Below are 20,952 nucleotides of genomic sequence, written 5' to 3' on the forward strand. Positions count from 1 at the left end.
GGGCTGTACCAGAGCTTGGTGGACAGAGAGGGATGAATCAGTTGAGCACAGAGGATTTTGGTGGCTATGAAACACCCTGGATGGGCCGGGCGCAGTGGCTCACACCTGTAATCCCAGCACTTTGGGAGGCCGAGGCGGGCAGATCATGAGGTCAGGAGATCGAGACCATCCTGTCTAACACAGTGAAACCCCGTCTCCACTAAAAATACAAAAAATTAGCCGGGCGTGGTGGCGGGTGCCTGTAGTCCCACCTACTCAGGAGGCTAAGGCACGAGAATCGCTTGAACTTGGGAGGCAGAGCTTGCAGTGATCTGAGATCGTGCCACTGCACTCCAGCCTGGGCGACAGAGAGACACTCCGTCTCAAAAAGAAAAAAGAAAAAAGAAAATACTCTGTATGATACTATAATGGTAGATGCATTTATATTTGTCAAACCCCTTAGAATGTATATTACTAAGAATGAACCCTAATGTAAACTATGAACTTTGAATAATTGTGATGTGGTCAATGTTGGTTCAAATGGTTTTAACAAATACACCTATGTGGTGGGGATGCTGACAATGGAGGAAGTTGGGGAGGGGTGGGAAATCTCTGTACTTTCTGCTCAATTTTGCTATGAACCTAAAATTGCTCTAAAAAAGAACCACAAAAAAACCATTGCCAACTGACAGGCAAAAATAGATCCAAACTCTGTTTTAATAAAGTTTAGCAAAGTTCAAGGGTAACAAACAAAAAAACAAACAAAGAACAACCTTTGGTACACAATCATACAATTACCCGCTTAAAACCATAAGGGCAATGGATCAGTTTTATTTGTCTTAATTACCCAAAGACCTTAAACAGGCCTTAAAAGTGCTTAAATGCTGTTAAGTGTTTAAAAGACCTTAAAGTGCTCAAAATACTTGGAATGAAATGGTGCTTTAATAAAAGTTCACATACCTTTATTCCAGTGTTAGTAGCATCTTTTACAGCTTTTAATAATGTATCATATTTGGGATTAAAAGTGACAGTAAAAGCACAGTCAATAATCCTACCTGAAAGAGAAAATTCCTTTTAATTTTACTTATCAGCTAGTCAATTTATCTACTTTACAGCATTTAATCTATTAATCTTGCTAGTTTAACATAAAAATAGAATGAAGGCTCAAATGAAGGCTGCACTCCAAATACCCACAGATCATTCATAATCAAAGAGACAAAACGTAGAAGTATATAAAGGATTCAGAATAGAAAGAATTACAGGGTTAGTATGTATTACTCCAAGACAGCACCAGTTCAGTGCTCACCCTGGCAGTTATACAAACATATAAACAGAAACAAAACAAATACAAAAAAAGACTAGGGAAATGAGAAATAGCAACGCAGGGCAGAGAAAGTATACCGGGCTCTGAATATAGTATTACTTTTCCAAGGTAATGAAACCTTAGGTAAGTATTTATTCTAAGCTTGCTTTCTCACTTGTAAGAAAGATAACAAGGTGCTTACCTAATCGGGTTTTGGAGAGAATTCAAAAAAGCAAACATGTATATAAAGGCTGATAAACTTAAATATTCTGAATAAATGTTATTATTTGAATAAAAGAGGTATGAAACAATGACCTGAAGATAGGATAATGTCTTTCATGCCTTGATACAAAAGGTAATAAACCTTAACTACCCAACAGTTTTCATTTTATTCCACTTAGTAGTATGCTTTCAAGCAAATCTCGCAACTGCCTCTCTCTCCTTGTAAGTGCACTAAATTTTTTTTTAATCTGCCTCAACACACCTTTACTAATGAAGGGAGGAAGCAAAAACAAAATTTGGGAGTTCAGTATTTATCACTCCATTTAACAGAGACAAAAACTAGCTTTTCAGGAGCAGGCTGGGGTAGGAATTTTCTGCAAGAATTTACCACTTATATGTGTTCCAAAGTCTATTTTACAGATGTCATCATACTGTAATACTGTTGTGTCACCAGCATTGGGAGTATAATGGGCAGCACAATTATTGAGAGAACATCCAGTAGGAAATGCCAAGCCTGCATTTAATCCATTCTCTTTTATTAACTTGCGTGAACAGTCTTCCAACTTTTCACTAAAACAAAAAAGCAAAAGGAACTTGTTTACTTTTACATTCTTACTTTTAAATATTAATACCATACAGTTCATCAAGTCCAGAAAGTTTACCAAAAACCTTACTTTCTGAGAATGATCTGAGCACTTTCTGAATATAAATAAATAACAGTTCTCTGATGCTATGAAAACAGCTTATCTTTAGAAGCCAAGGAATTTGATTCTGTTAGAAACAGAGAAAACACACTCCACTTTTAACTAAATTTACTAGAAAATAAGAGTATAACTTAGACCAATTTAAATGCTGATCTTATTTGTTCATGTTGTATATTTTTTAAATTGTAGGAATCAGAGAATTACATGTTATACTAATCATTTATCAAAAGGAAAAACTAGAGAAATAATTACTTGGTTTTGTTACTGTATTATCATCATGTTCTGTGTTTGGGCAATTGCTCCAATACTTTTTTATTTCTTAGTATGAATTATTAAGATAGCAAAATAACGTTTCCAGACAGAAAATAATCAGTAATGACTGCGCACAAAATAGGGTGGCTGAGGTGCCAATGTGTACTCCTCTTCATGCTTTTCTCATAGTGACACTAAAATAATCTAGAAGACATTTCTATAACCTTTACTTAAAGATTTAACAAAGTGGTAATGAAAGCCAAACATTATAATTGGAGAGTTTGTACTTATAAACATGTTTTTATCATGTTCTTACAAAAAAGTATTCCTTTTACCAGATTTCTATCATTGTCATTCCAGGCTTGATCCAGCTCATTACGTATTTTCTAACTTGTCGATGTGCTTCTGCGGCTTCTCGAAAATCATTCCAAATCTCTTCACTTGCCTGATCTAATGCTTTCTTTTCTTCACTTGTAGTTCTCCAAGCAGCTGTTCGCCTTGAGTGGGCATAGCATACTATTAGTCATAAAACAGCAGAACAAGCATAAAAGCTGAGGGAGATACAACTATACTAAGTAATAAGACAGTTCAAATAAAAATACATTACATATTCAGTTTATGTCAACAAAGTTTCCGAAATACAAAAAGAAGTATTGCAACCAACCCAAATGAAACTAAAACCATTTTAAGACTCTAAGGGAGGAAAAAAATCCTCCTGTGAGATTTCATTCAGTCAGAGGAACTAACACCCTGACAACACAAAAAGATAACAAAAGAATCAGAAAAGTCTGAAGAGTCCTAGAATCAGAGTAGGTAGGAGTCATCCTTCCACTTGAGGTCTTATATACTTTAGAGACTTCAAAGGAGCACAACAACAATTTGCATTTAATTTTGCCAACAGGGTAACTAATAACCGAAGAAACTGACTTGGAAATCTGCATATACTTCCTCAAAACATGTATTACATGCATGTGCTGGGTTTTTCTAATTGTATATATAAATATAAGAGGTATTCTTCCTTGAAAGACATGGCTCACATTTTAAAACTGCCAGTGCTAACGAACTTCTTTTTTAAGAGACAAGGGTCTTACTCTGTCACCCACGCAGATGCAGTGATGTGATCATAGCTCACTACATCCTCAAACTCCTAGGTTCTTCCTGCCTCAGCTTCCCAAGCAGCTGGGAGTATACAGGTGCATACCACCACACCCAGCTAATTTTAAAAAACTTTTTATTTAAAGAAATGGGGCTGCTATTTTGTCCAGGCTGATCTCGAACTCCTGCCCTGAAGTGATCCCCCTGCCTCAGCCTCCTGAGTGGCTCGGATTATATGCGTGAGTCACCCCATCTGATAGAACTTTTTATTCAGTATCTGGGAATGAGATCCATGACTCCCTGTAAGCAGGAAAAACATTAACTGCTTTAAAACGATATATTTTTTTAAAATCTAAACAACTTTCACACTTTCTTAAATACTGAATATACAGTTTGCAACTTAGTGATCACCAAGTATAAATTACACAAGTGTAAAAGTGATAACTTCAAGGTACTGCTATTTGCCTCCTCTGCTGTTTTGTAAATAAAATTTTATTGCAACATGTGCCCACTCATTTATGTACTGTCTACAGCTATTTTCATGCTATAATGGCAAAGCTAAGTAACACTCAAGGCCTAAAATATTTACTACATGCCTTTCGAAGAAAAAGTTCACTCAACTCTGCCCTAAACTACAGACCCTGGCCAAGGTGGGAGGATCACTTGAGGCTAGTAGTTCAAGACCAACCTGACTCTGTCTCTGACTCTGTCTCTACCAAAAAAAAAAATAGCTGGGCATTGGGCTTATCCCTGTAATCCCAGCTACTCAGGAGTCTGAGGCAGGAGGATCACTTGAGCCCAGAAGTTCAAGGACACAGTGAGCTATGATTGCACCACTATACCCCAGCCTGGACAACAGACCAAGACCCTGTCTTTAAAAACATAAAATAAAAAATAAAAATAAATAATAAAGAAAAAAGAAACGGAATTAAAGAAATTCTTTTGCTCAAAGTCTCGAGTTCAAATAGAAAGTTAACAATACAAGAAACCTAGTGTCAGGGTCTATAATTCCAGACTCCCCAAAAATTCCTTATAAGTGGACTAAAAAATTTTTTTTAAATCTGCCTCACACCTTTACTAAGAATATTATTTTCCTACATTTGATCTTATTTTGTTCAGTCAATTAAACAAAAGTATAGCAATTAAAGCCAGGCACAGTGACTTACTCCTATAATACCAACAGTTTGGGAGGCCAAAGTGGGAGGATTGCTTGAGGACAACAGTTCGAGACAATCGAGGGTGACACAGTGAGACCCTGTCTCTACCAAAATATATACATACACACATATATATACACATATGTGTGTGTGTGTATATACACATATACACATATGTGTGTGTGTGTATATACACATATACACATAAACACACACACACACACACACAATAGGCCAGGTGCAGTGGCTCATGCCTAAAATCCCAGCCATTTGGTAGGCTGAGGCAGGAGGACTGTTTGAGCCCAGAAGTTCAAGGCCAGCCTGAGCAACATAGCAAGACTCCATTTCTACAAAAAGAAAAAACAATTTTAGCCAGGCGAGGTGGTACATGCCTGTAATTCCAGTTACTTGGGAGATGGGGTGGGAGGATCACTTGAGCCCCAGAGGTCAAGGCTGTACTGAGCTATGATCTCACCACTGCACTCCAGCCTGGGTGACAGAATGAGACCCTATCTCAAAAAACAGTAATGGCCAGGCGTAGTCGTTCACATCTGTATCCTAGCACTTTGGGAGGCCAAGGGGGGCAGACTGCATGAGCTCAAGAGTTCGAGACCAGTCTGGGCAACAAAGCAAAACCCTGTTTCTACTAAAAATACAAAAAGTTACCCAGGCATGACAGTGCACGCCTGTAGTCCCAGCCACTCGGGAGGCTCAGGCACAAGAACTGTTTGAGCCTGGGAGGCAGAGGTTGCAGTGAGCCAAGACTGTACCACTGCACTCCGGCCTGGGCGACAGAGTGAGGCCCTGTCTCAAAAAAATAACAATAACAATTAAAATGTATGCGTATATCACATAAACTCCTTCCTTTAAAAACTGGTACTTAAAGGGTAAGAAATAAAGCACATTTTAACTCTGACTACAAGAAGGAACTATAGTTGATTCCCAGTTGATAGAGAAAATTCTTACAGAATAATATCACCTAATAAATGTAGAAGGAATGAAAGAATTAAAAATCCACCATTTTGCCGTTACCAATGAAATAACCCATAAAAGCAAGGATCATCAATGGATATTAACAGAATTAAGTGAAAAGTTGTTAAGAAAAGGATATTCCTTTCTTCTCAAGTTTGCATAAACTAAATAGGAAGAAAAGGAAGGAAGATAGATACTCCAAATGATACCAAAGCAGCCCCACAGATTACTTGGAAACTGCAAAAAGCAAAAAGTACCTTTAAAGGGGGGGAAAAAAAAAAGAGTTGGCCGTCACATTAATCAAGAGGTAAAACACAATAAAACAGGATAGCCTGACATTACATCTAATATAGCAGAATATGGTACAATGTGAAGATCATAATCACTTATTTTATACCTCTGTCAAAAATGTTTAACCTAAATCTAATCTAAGCCCATTAACACCTAATTCCGGTTTATAGAAAACACAGAAATAGAGAAAAAAGTTCAACATCCCACAAGGAAACAATCGGAGAAATCCCACAACATGAGACGTTCTACAACTGCCTGATTGCTTCAAAGAGATGGGGCACTGAAGAGAAAAGAGAAAAAGGTGAGGCCTCTAACCATATGCAATGAGAACCTCAAGTGGATCCTGGTTTTAGAAAGTAAACAAACATTACTATAACTATTAAAAATTTGTTTCAAAACTACTTAGGAGGGTAAGATGGGAGGATAACTTGAGCCTAGAAATTGTAAACCAGCCTGGACAATACAGCAACACTCCATCTCAAAAAAAAAAAAAAAAAAAAAAAAGGTTTCAAGCTATGTGTGAGAAGAGTTCACAACAGTCGTGTGGATACACTCAAAACAACTACCCACAAGTTAATAATTACAAGAGGAAAAAATTAGTAACAATACACTTGAGAAACTGGCTAATACTTTAAACAAACGGTAAAAATCAAACATCACCAATAAGGAACAAATTGACATTGTATGTCTCTAGATATAACACCCTGAAAAGGATACTGTATATACATTACCTAGTATTACAGCCAAAAATGCAGTCTGATCTCAAATGACCCAGAAAAAAAAAATACTATGCCAGGTGTGGTGGCACACGCCTGTAATCCCAACATTTTGGAAGGCCAATGCAGGAGGATTGCTTGAGCCCAGAAGTTCCAGGCTACAGTGGGCTATGATCACACCACTGTATTCCAGTCTGGCTGACAGAGTGAGACCTTGTCTCAAAACAAAACAAAAAAAGAAAAAAAAACTATATATATACAGACTCACCAGTTTAACATTTTTCACATTTGCCTTATATCTGTCTTCCAAGGAGAAAATGGAATGTTATTTGTATATGACAATATGCATACTTGTTATATTTCACTGAGAGAAGAATAAAACAATGTGGCAAAACAAAGGAAATCTAGGTGAAAGGTATCTGGGAATTCTTTGTACTATGCTTGTAGCTTTTCTGGAAGTATAAAATTATTTCTTATTTTTCTGAGAGAGAGTTTCACTCTTGTTGCCCAGGCTGGAGTACAATGGTGTGATCTCAGCATACCACAACCTCCTCCTCCTCCCAGGTTCAACAGATTCTCCTGCCTCAGCCTTCCAATTAGCTGGGATTACAGGCATACACCACCACGCCCAATTAATTTTGTACAAAATAAGAAGTTTTTAAAAATACACTTAACCTAGAGTAGTTTCAAAGGTGAGTTATTTGTGATAATTCATTCACTTTCCAATAAAAGTTTATTAATAAAACAATGAAGGAAAGATACAAACTATATCAAATCTGTAAGAATACTGAATCTGATCTATTTGCAAATAGTCAAAACTGGTTATATGAATGTAAAAAGTATTGAGTTTTATTAAAAAGCAAACACACCATACTATCTTATACCTATTCTGTATTTCTCCAGGATAACATACAATACTGCAATATTTAAGACAATTACTTTGAAAAGTATTGTAACATGTAATTAATATCTTCCCTTATTATTTCAAAAACAGAAGTTATTCTTATTTAACTTCAATAGAAGCTGAGAGTAAGGAAAAGGAAGTTTTTGAGGTTTACAAAAATCTCATTTTTTTCATGTATTAAATACCACTTCAAATGTTCCACAATATTCACATTGTTAAAAGTATTAACAATCTGTTAACAAGTATAAGAAATCAATGGCTTTCCTCCACTCTAGAGAAACAGAAATGGGATTAAAATATTTAATTCACATCACTAACAAAAACCATAAAACACTTAAGAATAAATTTAAAAAGGGCTAGAACCTACCTGGAAAAAAAAATTGAATTAAGTGAAAAAAAGTATCAAAAACATTCCATGACATTGGATAAGACAAGGTGATAAAACTGTCAATTTTCAGAAACTAATACATAAATATAAATGCAATTCTGATGAGAATTCTAACAAGGACATTTGTTTGTGTGTGTGTGTGTGTGTGTGTGTGTGTGTGTGTGTAAGACTACATGACTGAGAGTAGCTAGGTATTAAAAAGAATTGTTTGGGATATCAAATTAAAATGGTGTTAGCATAAGAAACAGATCAGTGGAGCAGAGTAAATAATCCAGAAACTGATTCCATTACATACATGGGAATACAGCATGTGACAAAGGCAGTCATTCAATTCAGTAGGAGGGATTATTTAATAAACAATAAACTGACTCTGCACTGGAAAGAAAAATAAAATTAGTGTTCCCAACCTTACACAAAAAATTCCAGATTAAAGATGTCATAAAACACAAAATAGGTGTTCAAGAAAATCTAAGAGACTACTGGGAACTCGGAAGTATTAAACATGGACATATAATGCATTTAAACATTTAAAACTTCTGGAAGAGCAAAAGATATCATAAACAAAGCCAACGATCAAAAGATGCACGAAATCACTAGTAGTATAAGAACCGGAAATTATTAATATATTCTTTGATTAATCAATCTCACTCCTAAAAAATTATTTCAGAATATAACTACCAGTATATGAGAGAGAGAGAGAGAGAAAAATACACTACATATCCAGCTACCTATTTACCTAAGGAGGTTTACTGCAGAACGGTTTATAGTGGCAATATTATTGCAAACAAAAGCAATGGCCATCAGCTAGAGAATGGTGGAATAAAGTGCGGTACACTCACACCATGGAATATTATGAAGCCATTCAAGATAATATAACTATTCTAACTGACTTGGAGGAACTTCCAAGGGTTAGCCCTGAATGAGAAAAGATGGAGGAAAGTGTGCCTATGATTCCATTTTTGTAAAACAAACAATGATCAAACATTCCCTTACATAAACAGACAGATGTATACATATATGAGCATAGAAAAAAATATGGAAGGCTACCTGCTAGGTGGTTAACATGGGTCTGGAAGGAAGGAAAAGAAGAGGGAACAAGCAAACAAACAAACAAAAAAAAAAATTAAGAGATTGTATTTAAAAATAAATGTGATCATATCATGTGTACTATAAGAATTTATTAATGTAAAATTATCTGTATCTGTGGCATTTTAAAAATAAGTGCTTTTAAGATAGGGACAATTGATGATTTCAAATTCAAAGAAAAGAAGCCCATGCCATATAATTCCAGAATTTCACAGACTTATTCCCTAAGAACATTCATAACTGGAAATGAGGGAGCAGGTGGTAATGTAACAACAGTATGTTCTTTCTTCTTTTCTTTTTTACATTTAAAAAAAAATAATGGCGTCTTTATAGGCCAAGAAAACAAGAGCTACAGTAGAAGCTTTCTTAACCAATGACTGCAACCACTGGATTAAACAATACTCTTAATTCCCTCTGTAAAACATACTGATCAATGTCCATGGTATTATAAATACTGTGGGTGACAGGTTATTACTCTAAATAACAGGAACTAGGCTTGCTTTATGTTTACTACGCATCTACTCTTCCAAGTGCTACGTATATGTATCATTCCTCACCATGACCCCGCAGAGTACCCATTTTATGGATGAGGAGATAAAAGCACAGATGTGATAATTACTTGCCCAAGTCACAAAGCTAATAAACATTAGAACTGGGATTCAAATGCAGATAGTTTGGTCCCAGCTTCCATGCTCTCAATATGTCTGCATAATGCCACTTCTGCTAACCATGTGAAATGTATCCTTACAGAACACCTTGAAGAATCAGGTGAATTTGTTCCCAAGACTGTTTAAGTCATCTGTACTTGTTATGGTAATGATGTGATTTAATAATGTTATATTGATGGGGCGCGGTGGCTCACCCCTGTAATCCCAGCACTTAGAGGAGGCCAAGGCAGGCGGATCACCTGAGGTTGGGAGTTCAAGACCAGCCTGACCAACATGGAGGAACTCTGTCTCTACTAAAAATATAACATTAGCCAGGTGGGTGGCATGTGCCTGTAATCCCAGCTACTGGGAGGCTGGAGCAGGAGAATCGCTTGAACCCAAGAGGCAGACGTTGCAGTGAGCCAAGATCCCAGCACTGCACTCCAGCCTGGGCAACAACAGTGAAACTCCGCCTCAAAAAAAAAAAATAATAATATTAAAAAAACTGTTTCCATGAAAACTACCCTGATAAATCTCAATAAGGGTAAGTCATCAAAAAATACTTCTGTCAAATTAAGTGTAGGTAAGAACTATCAAAAGGTTTCAGGGAAAAAAAGTAAAGATATAGTAGACATCAACCCTTGTGTCACTCAGAAACCCCAAATAGAATTGTAGATAACACATTATGAATACATATGAGGGGGGGAAAGTACTAATCCACATCCAAATTTCAAGAGAGGTGAAAAACAAATTTAAGTTAACCTTTATCTACAAGAATTTTTATTTTGTGATCCTCAGTTTAATACACTTTTTAAATGACCAATAACCTGCTATTGGTCCCAATCATTTTGGATAAGAGGGCTTCTACTGTATCTTCTTTATGACAAATTTATAAGCATTTATTAAAGTAGTGGAGCAAAGTTCTGAGAAATGTAAAATCTGCTTTATTGCTAAGCTATAACTGTCAAAAATTAAACTGGAAGTGATTTGATGATCCTTACCCATCTTGTGTGGGTGGGTATTCGCATTCTTGTCCTTTGGGAAATACACCATTAGGATACAGGTCACATATTGGAACTGAGGGAGGGTCTGTTTGAACTTTTGCTGTGAGATACAAATAAAGCATTAACTTCTGTAGTTAAAAATAAAATTAAGCACTTATTAGAGTTTTCTCAGTTCCTAATGGTGGTTATATGTTCTGATTTTAAGGAACCTCCTCCTTGCTGTCACAGTTAAAAGCAGAAGATACTTCACGCTGGCCACCTCCTCACTGATTTATTGCTGCTTGGGAAAAAGAAATTTTTAACTCCTCAGAACTCCACTATGTATTTAAACAGTACGTGCCTTGGCAAAACGCACACTTCTAATGTTTTCATCTTCATTCACTCTACTAGAGATGGAATAGCATAGAGAGGTTGGCTTTCACAAGTACAAACCAAAGTAATAAGAAGTCCTATAGCAATAAAATGAAAATATAAACCTAATATATATTAATAAAATAAGAAAAACTATTATTTCAAGAGTATATTAGGTATAAAAGTTAAGAGCATACATAATCAATTCTGGTTTTCTGAAATCTTGATTTTTGTCCAAGTATTTTATCACTCCAACTTTATCTCATCTACAAATCTGATAAAGATGCCTTTTATATTGTGCATAAATTACATGGGAAGGGACTTAAAAAGATCATTAGAGAAAAAATACACAATTTGTAATCAGAATATCAAAGTTAAAGTCTAGTCTTTACCACTTATTAGCTGTGACTTGAACAAATGGCTAAATAGTACGAATCCTCAGTTTCTTCATCTACAAAATGAACAATCAGATGAAATCCTGGATAACCTTTGAAAATTATAATGTATTACATCCAAGTCATTATATAAAACTATGAATTATCTGTAATAACCTGTACTATAGTTATCATTAACTATCATTTATAATTTTCCCACTCTATAGATGAGGAAAATGAGGGCAGTGAACTGCCCATGATTATACTATTTGGCTTGTTCCAGAAATGATTCAAGAAGTCTACCAGGATATAAAAAATAAACAAATAAGAGACATTCAAAGTAAATTAGTAAAAACCAAAACAAGAACATAAAATAGTACCTGAAATGAGGCCAATATAAAAACCACAAATTTGGCTCTAAGCCCTTTAGTAGCCAACATTAAAAAATATATATATATTATTTGCACAGGCCACAGTGGTTCTGAGATGAAACAGACTGATATTCAGAAAAAAACACAATTATCCTTGATACTAAGCAGAAAAAAAAAAGGAGTACATCATAAAGAAATATAACGAACAGTACATTCAGCAACATCCTCAGAGGAAGCACAACAAAGGTTAATGGCATCATACTTAAACATCTGTCAGAAGAATTCTATCAAGGGCAAATATAAAACAGTCTTCTAACAACACTCCTCCCTGCTGGTCTGCCTTCAGAAGGGTGCAATTTTAGAGTATTTGGAGAAATAAGTATTTCTTTTTTTTTTTTTTTTTTTTTTTAAGAAATAGGTATCTCTTAATTCATTCTCAGGTAATACTATTTCTCATAGCCAAACTTTTAATAATTTTTTTTAATGAAAAGAATCGGACATTACAGCCCCTGGAAGATTCCTGGAATGCAATTATCCTGTGCTCATCAAATACAGACTCATGGGCACTCACAGGCTACAAGAACAGTTGACATCCTCTTCTTAGAGTAGAAGGATCTAGTAATGATGGATGCCTGAACGCAAAGAAGGCTATCCCACCTCCACCTGGAGACCAGGGGAATCACCATCAAGCCCCCAAAATTCTGATTCATAAAATTTTAGCCTGAAAAATTTTAAAGGAAGGCATAACCAGACATTCAGCGGTCTACAACAGCCCAAATGGCATCCAAGATTAAAACTTACATGTTGTCATTCTCAACCCAACCTTTCTTCCTCAACACTATGAAATCTCCCTTTAGTCTCCCTAATGTATTTTCAGGCCCCGATGATGTTTGGTTGTGGCACTTACAGAAACTCAAAACAAGTAGGATATTTTATACAAATCTGATAGTACAATATAAAAATTATTGTTAATAATAAAGTCTCACCATATGCACACATTTTAAATAATGGGACTCCTCATTAAATACTCATCAAGAATCTCATAATTTAAAAACTGGAAGGTAAATTACAAACAACACTTACCCTATCACCACAGTGGCACCACTTTGGCCATTCTTGACAGAATTTTTCTTTAAATTATGCAAGTTTTAAATCACAAAACTTTTAGAAACTCATCCCTAACTTGCAGTAAAATGCAACCAATTCATATTGATATCCCTTAGCTGAGTTAATAGCTAAAGAAAATACAGGATTGTCAAACCAGTTATTTTCTAAATAATTACTAGTTTCACTAAATTCCGCTTCTATTAAGCCTAAGTTTATTTTCCTAACATATCTTAGGACCTTAAGAAACTTCAAACCTACTCTTCAAACCTGTCAGTGAATAACCACTTCTTTTTTTCTTTTGAGACAGAGTCTCACTCTGTTGCTCAGGCTGCAGCGCAGTGGCATGATCTCAGCTTACTGCAACCTCCGCCTCTTGGGTTCCAGCGATTCTCCTGCCTCAGCCTCCCGAGTAGCTGGGATTACAGGTGTGAGCCACCGCGCCCGGCCGAATAACCACTTCTAATATATCAATTAACATTAACTTAAGACACTAACGTCCTCTCTTCTTCTTCTTCTTTTTCTTCTTCTTTCCAGTTGCTCCATCTCCATCGCCATCTCCATCTAAGAAAAGACATTGCAAGTATGTGTTCATTTAAACCTCATAAGCAGAAGGGCAAAGAAAGTACAAGAAGACAAGTATTCGTTCTATTCAATAAATGAATGAACATTAGTTTATTTTATCTTGTTTACATTTATTCTTTCACTGAAATAAGACATAGGAAGCAGCTGCCAGGTGTGGTGGCACATGCCTATAGTCCTAGCTGCTAGGGAAGCTGAGGTGGGAGGATCACTTGAGCCCAGGAGTTGGAATCCAGCTTGGGCAACATAGTGAGACTCCATCTCTAAAAAATTTAGAAACAGGAAGCAATAGTTTAGCAAGTGGTAGGTAACGTGATCTAGGACTTACGCGGGTTGAACTATATGAAAATGCCAATACTTGACCATTTTTGACTTACAAAATTGCCATTTCTTTTCTTTTCTTTTTTTTTTTTTTTTGAGACAGGGTGTAGCTCTGTTGCCCAGGCTGGAGTGCAATGGCACAATCTCAGCTCACTGCAACCTCCGCCTCCCAGGTTTGAGTGATTCTCGTGTCTCAGCCTCCCAAGTATCTGGGATTACAGGTACATGCCACCATGCCTGGCTAATTTTTTGTATTATTTTAGTAGAGATGGAGTTTTGCCATGTTGACCAGGCTGGTCTTGAACTCCTGACCTCAAGTGATTCGCCAGCCTTGGCCTCCCAAGTCCTGGGATTATAGGCATGAGTCACCATACCCAGCCTCAAATCACCATTTCTTATGTTCAATCTTATGAAATTATCAGAAACCTAGCAAGCAGAAGAGAACAGCAGAAATACAAATATTAGGCTAGGTACAGGGGTTCACACCTGTAATCCTAGCACTTTGGGAGGCTGAGGTAGGTGGATCACTAGAGCCCAGGAGTTTGAGACCAGTCTGGACAACATGGTGAAACCCTGTCTCTACTAAAGTACAAAAAAATTATCCAGGTGTGGTGGTATGCACCCATAGTCCCAGCTACTTGAAAAGCTGAGATGTGGGAGGATCACCTGAGCCAGGGAAGTCAAGGCTGCAGTGAGCTGAGATCCAGCCACTGCATGCCAGCCTGGGTGATGGGAGGGAAATCTTGTAACCTAACAACAACAAACCCAAAACACAAATATTGCTGACTTACTCATTATGGATTTTTAGATTCAAAAACCTAACAAAAAGCGCAAAAAAAAAAAAAAAAAAAAAAAATTATAATATAATTCACATATCATGCACTATAATGTTAACAGTAACTTTCTTCATTCTATTAAGTGTCTGTTGGGTTCTTAAGTGCCAGGCAATAGGGACAGAAAAATAAGACAGTTTCTGTTCTAGAGAAACAATAGTTTTTTCCAGACTAAAATTGGTTATGTATCTTGAAGTATTTGTTTTAGGTTGTGACTAGTGTATGTAGCACTATACTAGTGTATGTAGCACTATACTAGTGTATGTAGCACAACCTAAAACAAACACTTCAAGATACATAACCAATATTAAACACACACTAAAAAAATCTTTCCATCTGTGTGACCTTGGGCAAGTTATTTAGTCTCTCTCTACCCTGGTTTCTTCATCTTTAAAATGGAACAAAAAGGTCCTTCATGGATACTTCCATCCTTTTGAGGCTAATTACCTTATTTAATGTCCAATGTCTGTATTCAGTACAGAAAAACAGCCACCATTTATAGACCTTTGTGCCAGGATGGCAGAAGAGCCAGGATCTGAATATTAATCTGTACATGTTTATAGTTCCAACCATTATACCATGTTGCAATTTGTGCTTTTACATGTCTTTTCTTCATAGTATCCCAGCATATTCTTCATAGGCAGAGATGGTTGTTTTTATTTGTTTTTCTGTGACAGGGTCTCCCTCTATTGCCCAGGCTGGAGTGCAGTGACAGGATCACAGCCCACTGCAGCCTCAATCTCCCAGACTCAGGAAATCCTCCCACCTCAGCCTCCTGAATAGCTGAGACTACAGGCACACACCACTATACCCGGCTCATGTTTTTTAATCTTTTGCAGAGACAAGGTCTCACTAAGTTGCCCAGACTGGTCTCGAATCGCATTTCAGCCTCCCAAAGTGCTGAGATTACAGGCATGAGCCACCAGGCCCAGCCAGCAGAGGCTGTGTATGTTTATTTGTATTACTACTATGCCCAAATCAATTCGTATCTGTTGAATGACAACTGGAAATCCATACTACAAAAAAAAAAAAAAAAAAGTCTCAAGCTTTTAAGCTTTGCCTTGCACTATCTAGAAACATTAACTCTAAATGAACCATAGACCTAAACGTACCAGCTAAAAATTTACAAAACTTCTTGGAGAAAACGCAGAACATCTTTGTGACCTTAGAGACATCAATGACTTAACTTTTTAGACAGGACACAAAAAGCACTACCCATAAATTTAAAAAATAGAAAATTAAAACTGTCCTATAAGCAATACCATTAACCAGGTGAACAGCCATCCCATAGAAATATCTGTAAAACATATTATCTGATAAAGAACTTGCATCCAGAATATACAATGAACTATTACAATTCAATAGGATGACAAATAACCCAATAAAACATGGACAAAAGACGTGAACAAACACTTTCCCAAAGAAAAAGGAAAGAGCAAATAAAAACATGAAAAGATGCTCAGTATCATTAGGGAAGTGCAAATTAAAACCACAATGACAAAGCACTACATACCCGTTATCAAAGACTAAAATTTTAAAACAGACACATACCAAGTCCTTACAAGGATACAAACAACCTGAAACTCTCAACCACTGCTGAGAGGAATGCAAAACAGCACAGCCACTTTGGAAACCAGACAGCTTCTTATGAGTTTAAACACATACTTACCATGACAGGCAATCCAGTCCTATTTACCCAAAAGAAATGAAAACATATCTACACATACACTCATATGCAAATGTTCATAGTAACTTCATTCACAATAGACCAAAACTGTGAACACCCCAAATACTGTTCAATGTAAAAGGGTAAACATATCAGGAATACCACTCAGCAATAAAAACGAATGTGCTATTGATATATGCACAACTCAATGACTGTTAAAAGTACTATGCTATGTAAAACAAGCCAAACACACAAAAAACTACATACCAAATAATTCCATTTATAGGATACTCCAGGAAAGGCCAAAACTAGGATCAGAAAATGTATCAGTGATTGCCAAGGGTTAGGTATAGTGCAAGAGAACTGACTACAAGAGACACAACTTTTTTCTAGAGATGGAAATGTTACATGGAAATGGTCTGTATTTTAGGTTGTGGTAGTAGTTACACAACTGCATACTTTGTCAAAACTCGCCAAACTATACACTTAAAAAGGGTGACAAAGTGCTGTTATCACAGCACTTTGGGAGGCTGAGGCGGGTGGATCACTTGAGGCCAGGAGTTCGAGACCTGCCTGGCCAACATGGTGAAACCCTGTCTCTACTAAAAATACAAAAATTAGCCGGGACTGGTGGCGAGCACCTGTAATCCCAGCTACTTGGGAGGCTGAGGCAAGAGAATTGCTGGAACCCAGAAGGCAGAGGTTGCAGTGAGCTGAGATTGTGCTACTGCACTGCAGCCTGGACAACAGAGTGAGACTCTATCTCAAAAATAAAAAAAAAAGAAGTGACTATTATTTTAGGGAAATTATATGTTAATGAGCCGGACTCAAAATATATTGAATGAATTGCCTCCAGCACATTGTCAGATGCCCACAGGGTCAACTTTTTATACCAATACCCCAGTTTCCAATTCAGCACATCTAAAATTAAACTTAGTACCCTCTGCCTGCAAATCTCTCCCCCAATGTCTAACTGGCTCTTTCCCAACTTCACTATTTCAGCCAACAGCACCAACATTCTGCCATCCAAGCTCAAACTCCCAGAGTCCACTAATGCCTTACTCCTGCTCCCAGAATGCAAGTCTCCAAGTCTTTTGAATTCTGCTTCCACAGTACGGTTCAATGGATCCATCCTCTCCATGCCTATTTATGACTACCAGTTTACATCTTCATTACCATATGCCTGGGCTATTTCTAAGAGGCCTCCAAAATGATCTCCTCCTTGCCTTTCCTACACACTTCCTTCTCCTAAACAACCCTGTATATCAATAAAGCCTAAATTATTATTTCATAACATTCTTTTTTGTTAAGAGACAGGGTCTCACTATGTTACCCAGGTTGGAGTGCAGTGGCCAGTCACAGGTGTTTTCGTAGCACATTGAAGCCCCCATACTCAAAGATCCTCCCATCCCAGCCTCCCAAGTAGCTGGGATGATAGGCACCAGCCACTGTGCTTGGCTCATAACATTTCTTAAAAATCCTCCAAGGTGGCCGGGCGCGGTGGCTCTCGCCTGTAATCCCAGCACTTTGGGAGGCTGAGGTGGGCGGATCACGAGGTCAGGAGATCAAGACCATCCATCCTGGCTAACATGGTGAAACCCCATCTCTACTAAAAATACAAAAAATTAGCCGGGCATGGTGGCAGGCGCCTGTAGTCCCAGCTACTCGGGAGGCTGAGGCAGGAGAATGGGGTGAACCCGGGAGGCGGAGCTTGCAGTAAGCCGAGATCGCGCCACTGCACTCCAGCCTGGGCAACAGAGCAAGACTCCGTCTCAAAAAACAAAACAAAACAAAAAACCTCCAAGGCTCCCTCAGTCAATCACCTCATATGGCAAGCTTGTATTATCACAATGCTTCAAATGCTTTCTTAACATTACCCCAACCCAAAATAGTTTTTTATTTGGTTTTACTCCAGTTTTATTCCTTCCAATGAGCCTTCCTTCAGCATTCAGCCCACAATTATACCACCAAATTTCAATAAATTTTATTACAGGTACCCAAATACCCTCTCACCTCTAGGTTTTGTCTGTCTACCATATCCTTAGTTTTCTTTTTTTCTTATTTTTTGAGACATAGTTTCACTCTTGTTGCCCAGGCTGAAGTGCAATGGCGCAATCTCCACTGGCAGCAACCTCCACCTCCCAGGTTCAAGCGATTCTCCCGCCTCAGCCTCCCGACTAGCTGGGATTACAGGCACCCACCACCACACCCGGCTAATTTTTTGTATTTTTAGTAGAGACAGGGTTTCACCATGTTGGTAAGGCTGGTCTTGAATTACTGACCTCAGGTGATCCACCCACCTTGGCCTCCCAAAGTGCTGGGATTACAGGCGAGAGCTGATGCACTTGGTCTCGTTTTCCATTAGGAGAAAGACTTTGAAACACTACCTTTCAATTTCCTCAAAGACCTAACAACAGGTAAGTAGTATAGACTGACTCTGATTACTGAAATAACTACAAATACTCCTAAAATCCTCTTTAACACATTGAAGATTTCCAACCTGACAGGCAACTTTGTAGAGATGTAACAGAACAAGATACACTTCAAGATTAGCACTGTGATTTTTTTTGGGGGGGGGGCCGGGTGGGGGGTGGTTAGAAATGGGGTATCACTATGTTGCCCAGGCTTGTCTGGATTACAGGCATAAACCATCACACCCAGCTAGTATTTTTTAACTAGCCTTATAGGCCCAGGAAGCATTATGATATTGTATACATAGTGGGTCTATAGCAACCTATTATATTGCCTTGAATTTACAAAACATTTTCTTGTGAAGACCTCAAAATAAGTTCATAATCTAAAGCATAAGCCAATGTAGAATGGAGGTTTAAGGAAGAGGAAAAGCTAATAATTCCCTTGAATCTTGGCACTTTTTTCCACCAAATGTTCACTATAAGCTTCTTGAAGGCAGAGAACATATCACTCTAAAGGAAAACAACTACTCTACATTACCCTAACACAATAATTAAAGTATAGCCCCAACTAAGGGTTAAAGACCTAACCCCAGGCTGGTGGTGCTTGAGGTGGAGCAGATGTTCTCAGCAGTAGGCAACTACAAATAAAAAGAATGGGAAAGCCCCATTTTTCCTCTGCCAAAAGAGGGTGGAAAAAAGTAAGTTTTCTTACCTGTCTCTTCCTCCACTGTTTTACTGATAACATCAATTAGCAGCTGCTGTCTTAAAAAAAAATTTTATTGTACCCAAACACCCACAAGGAGTTAGGGTCAAGGAATTTACAATAAAACTTAGTGCACTCCTATATGATCCTTTGCAAATGAAAACAGGTAATTTTGGTATAGAGAGTAAAAGGAACAGGCTGGACACAGTGGCTTAGGCCTGTAATCCCACCACTTTGGGAGGCCAAGGTGGGCAGATTACTTGAGGTCAGGAGTTCGAGATCAACCCGGCTAACATGGTAAAACCCCATTTCTGCTAAAGATACAAAAAAATTAGCTGGGCATGGTGGCAGACATCTGTAATCTCAGCTACTTGGGAGGCTGAGGCAGGTTGAGCCTGGGAGGTTGCAGTGATCCGAGATCACACCACTGCGCTCCAGCATGTGTGACAGAGCGAGACTAAGTCCCAAAAAGAGGAAAAAAAAAAAGAGACAGAGAGTGAGTAAAAGGAACAAACGTGCAGTCAGGCAGTAGGTTTGAAATTCTGGCTCTATTCTACGCATAGTAGCTGTGTCACTTTGGGTAAATCATGTAACTATCCCTTCCCTATCTGTAAAATGAGATGGCTGGGTAAAGCCATGAGAGGCTGGGTAAAGTCAAAATAAATAGGAAAAGATAGTTCATTACTAAAAAACAAAATGAATATATAAGCACAAGTAGGTTACTTTGCTTGATTTTGTGAGGTTAAAACGTGAATGTATGTGAATATAACCTAGGAAAGTATTTAGTACATAGTAATTCTTCAATAACTATTAGTTAAATAATCCCTCAATCTTACTAATACTCACTACTTTGCCTTCTACCAAGTGTATTTTTAAAACTTGAGATCTGTCCTATCCAAACAGCTAATTAACACACTGAACTTTTTCAAGACTTATTAATAAACACCTTTTCCTTTTTAATCTGTGACATTAACTGAGGCTCTAACAAGTGATATAGAGAAAAGACTATATGGGTAAATTTTGATGAAGGAATATCACATTTTCTAGCTTTTCTTTTCTTTTCTTTTTTGGAGACAGTCTCACTCTGTTGGCCAGGCTGGAGTGCAGTGGTGCAATCTCAGCTCACTGCAACCTCCATCTCCCGGGCTCAAGCAATTCTCCTCCCTCAGCTTCCCAAGTAGCTGGGATTACAGGTGTGTGTCACCACACCTGGCTAAATTTTTTTTTGTATTTTTAGAAGAGACGGGATTTTCACCATGTTGGCCAGGCTGGTCTTGAACTACTGACCTCAGGTAATCCGCCCGCCTCGACCTCCCAAAGTGCTGGGATTACAGGTGTCAACCACCACGTCCAGCTACATTTTCTAGCTTTTCTAACCACAAAGATCAAATTAACCATTTACCGTCATCATCTTCATCTCTTTCTTTATCTTCCAATGCTTGTCTTTCCAACTGTCTTGCTACTTCATCCACTGAGGCTCCTGATTCTTTATCAGGTTCCTGTTCCCCTGCTG

General features: G+C 37.7%; 1 protein-coding gene across 5 annotated transcripts in view; it reads right to left on the reverse strand.

The window, feature by feature from the left end:
- Window positions 1-20,952, reverse strand: part of METAP2 (methionyl aminopeptidase 2) — a 49,257-nt gene that overhangs the window by 19,336 nt on the left and 8,969 nt on the right. Inside the window, exons 2-8 of one of the 5 annotated variants that reach the window (XM_011990320.1) lie at window positions 20,842-20,949; window positions 14,490-14,573; window positions 13,419-13,484; window positions 10,718-10,820; window positions 2,796-2,957; window positions 1,893-2,074; window positions 940-1,034 (exon numbers count right to left, since the gene is read on the reverse strand). In XM_011990320.1, coding sequence (XP_011845710.1) covers window positions 940-1,034; window positions 1,893-2,074; window positions 2,796-2,957; window positions 10,718-10,820; window positions 13,419-13,484; window positions 14,490-14,573; window positions 20,842-20,949 — 800 coding nt within the window. The remainder of the gene's footprint in view (window positions 1-939; window positions 1,035-1,892; window positions 2,075-2,795; window positions 2,958-10,717; window positions 10,821-13,418; window positions 13,485-14,489; window positions 14,574-20,841; window positions 20,950-20,952) is intronic. The other 4 variants (XM_011990321.1, XM_011990323.1, XM_011990322.1 and 1 more) reach the window with 4 other exon arrangements.

This window comes from Mandrillus leucophaeus, unplaced genomic scaffold, assembly GCF_000951045.1.
Source record: "Mandrillus leucophaeus isolate KB7577 unplaced genomic scaffold, Mleu.le_1.0 Scaffold377, whole genome shotgun sequence".
NCBI classification, from domain to species: Eukaryota; Metazoa; Chordata; class Mammalia; order Primates; family Cercopithecidae; genus Mandrillus; species Mandrillus leucophaeus.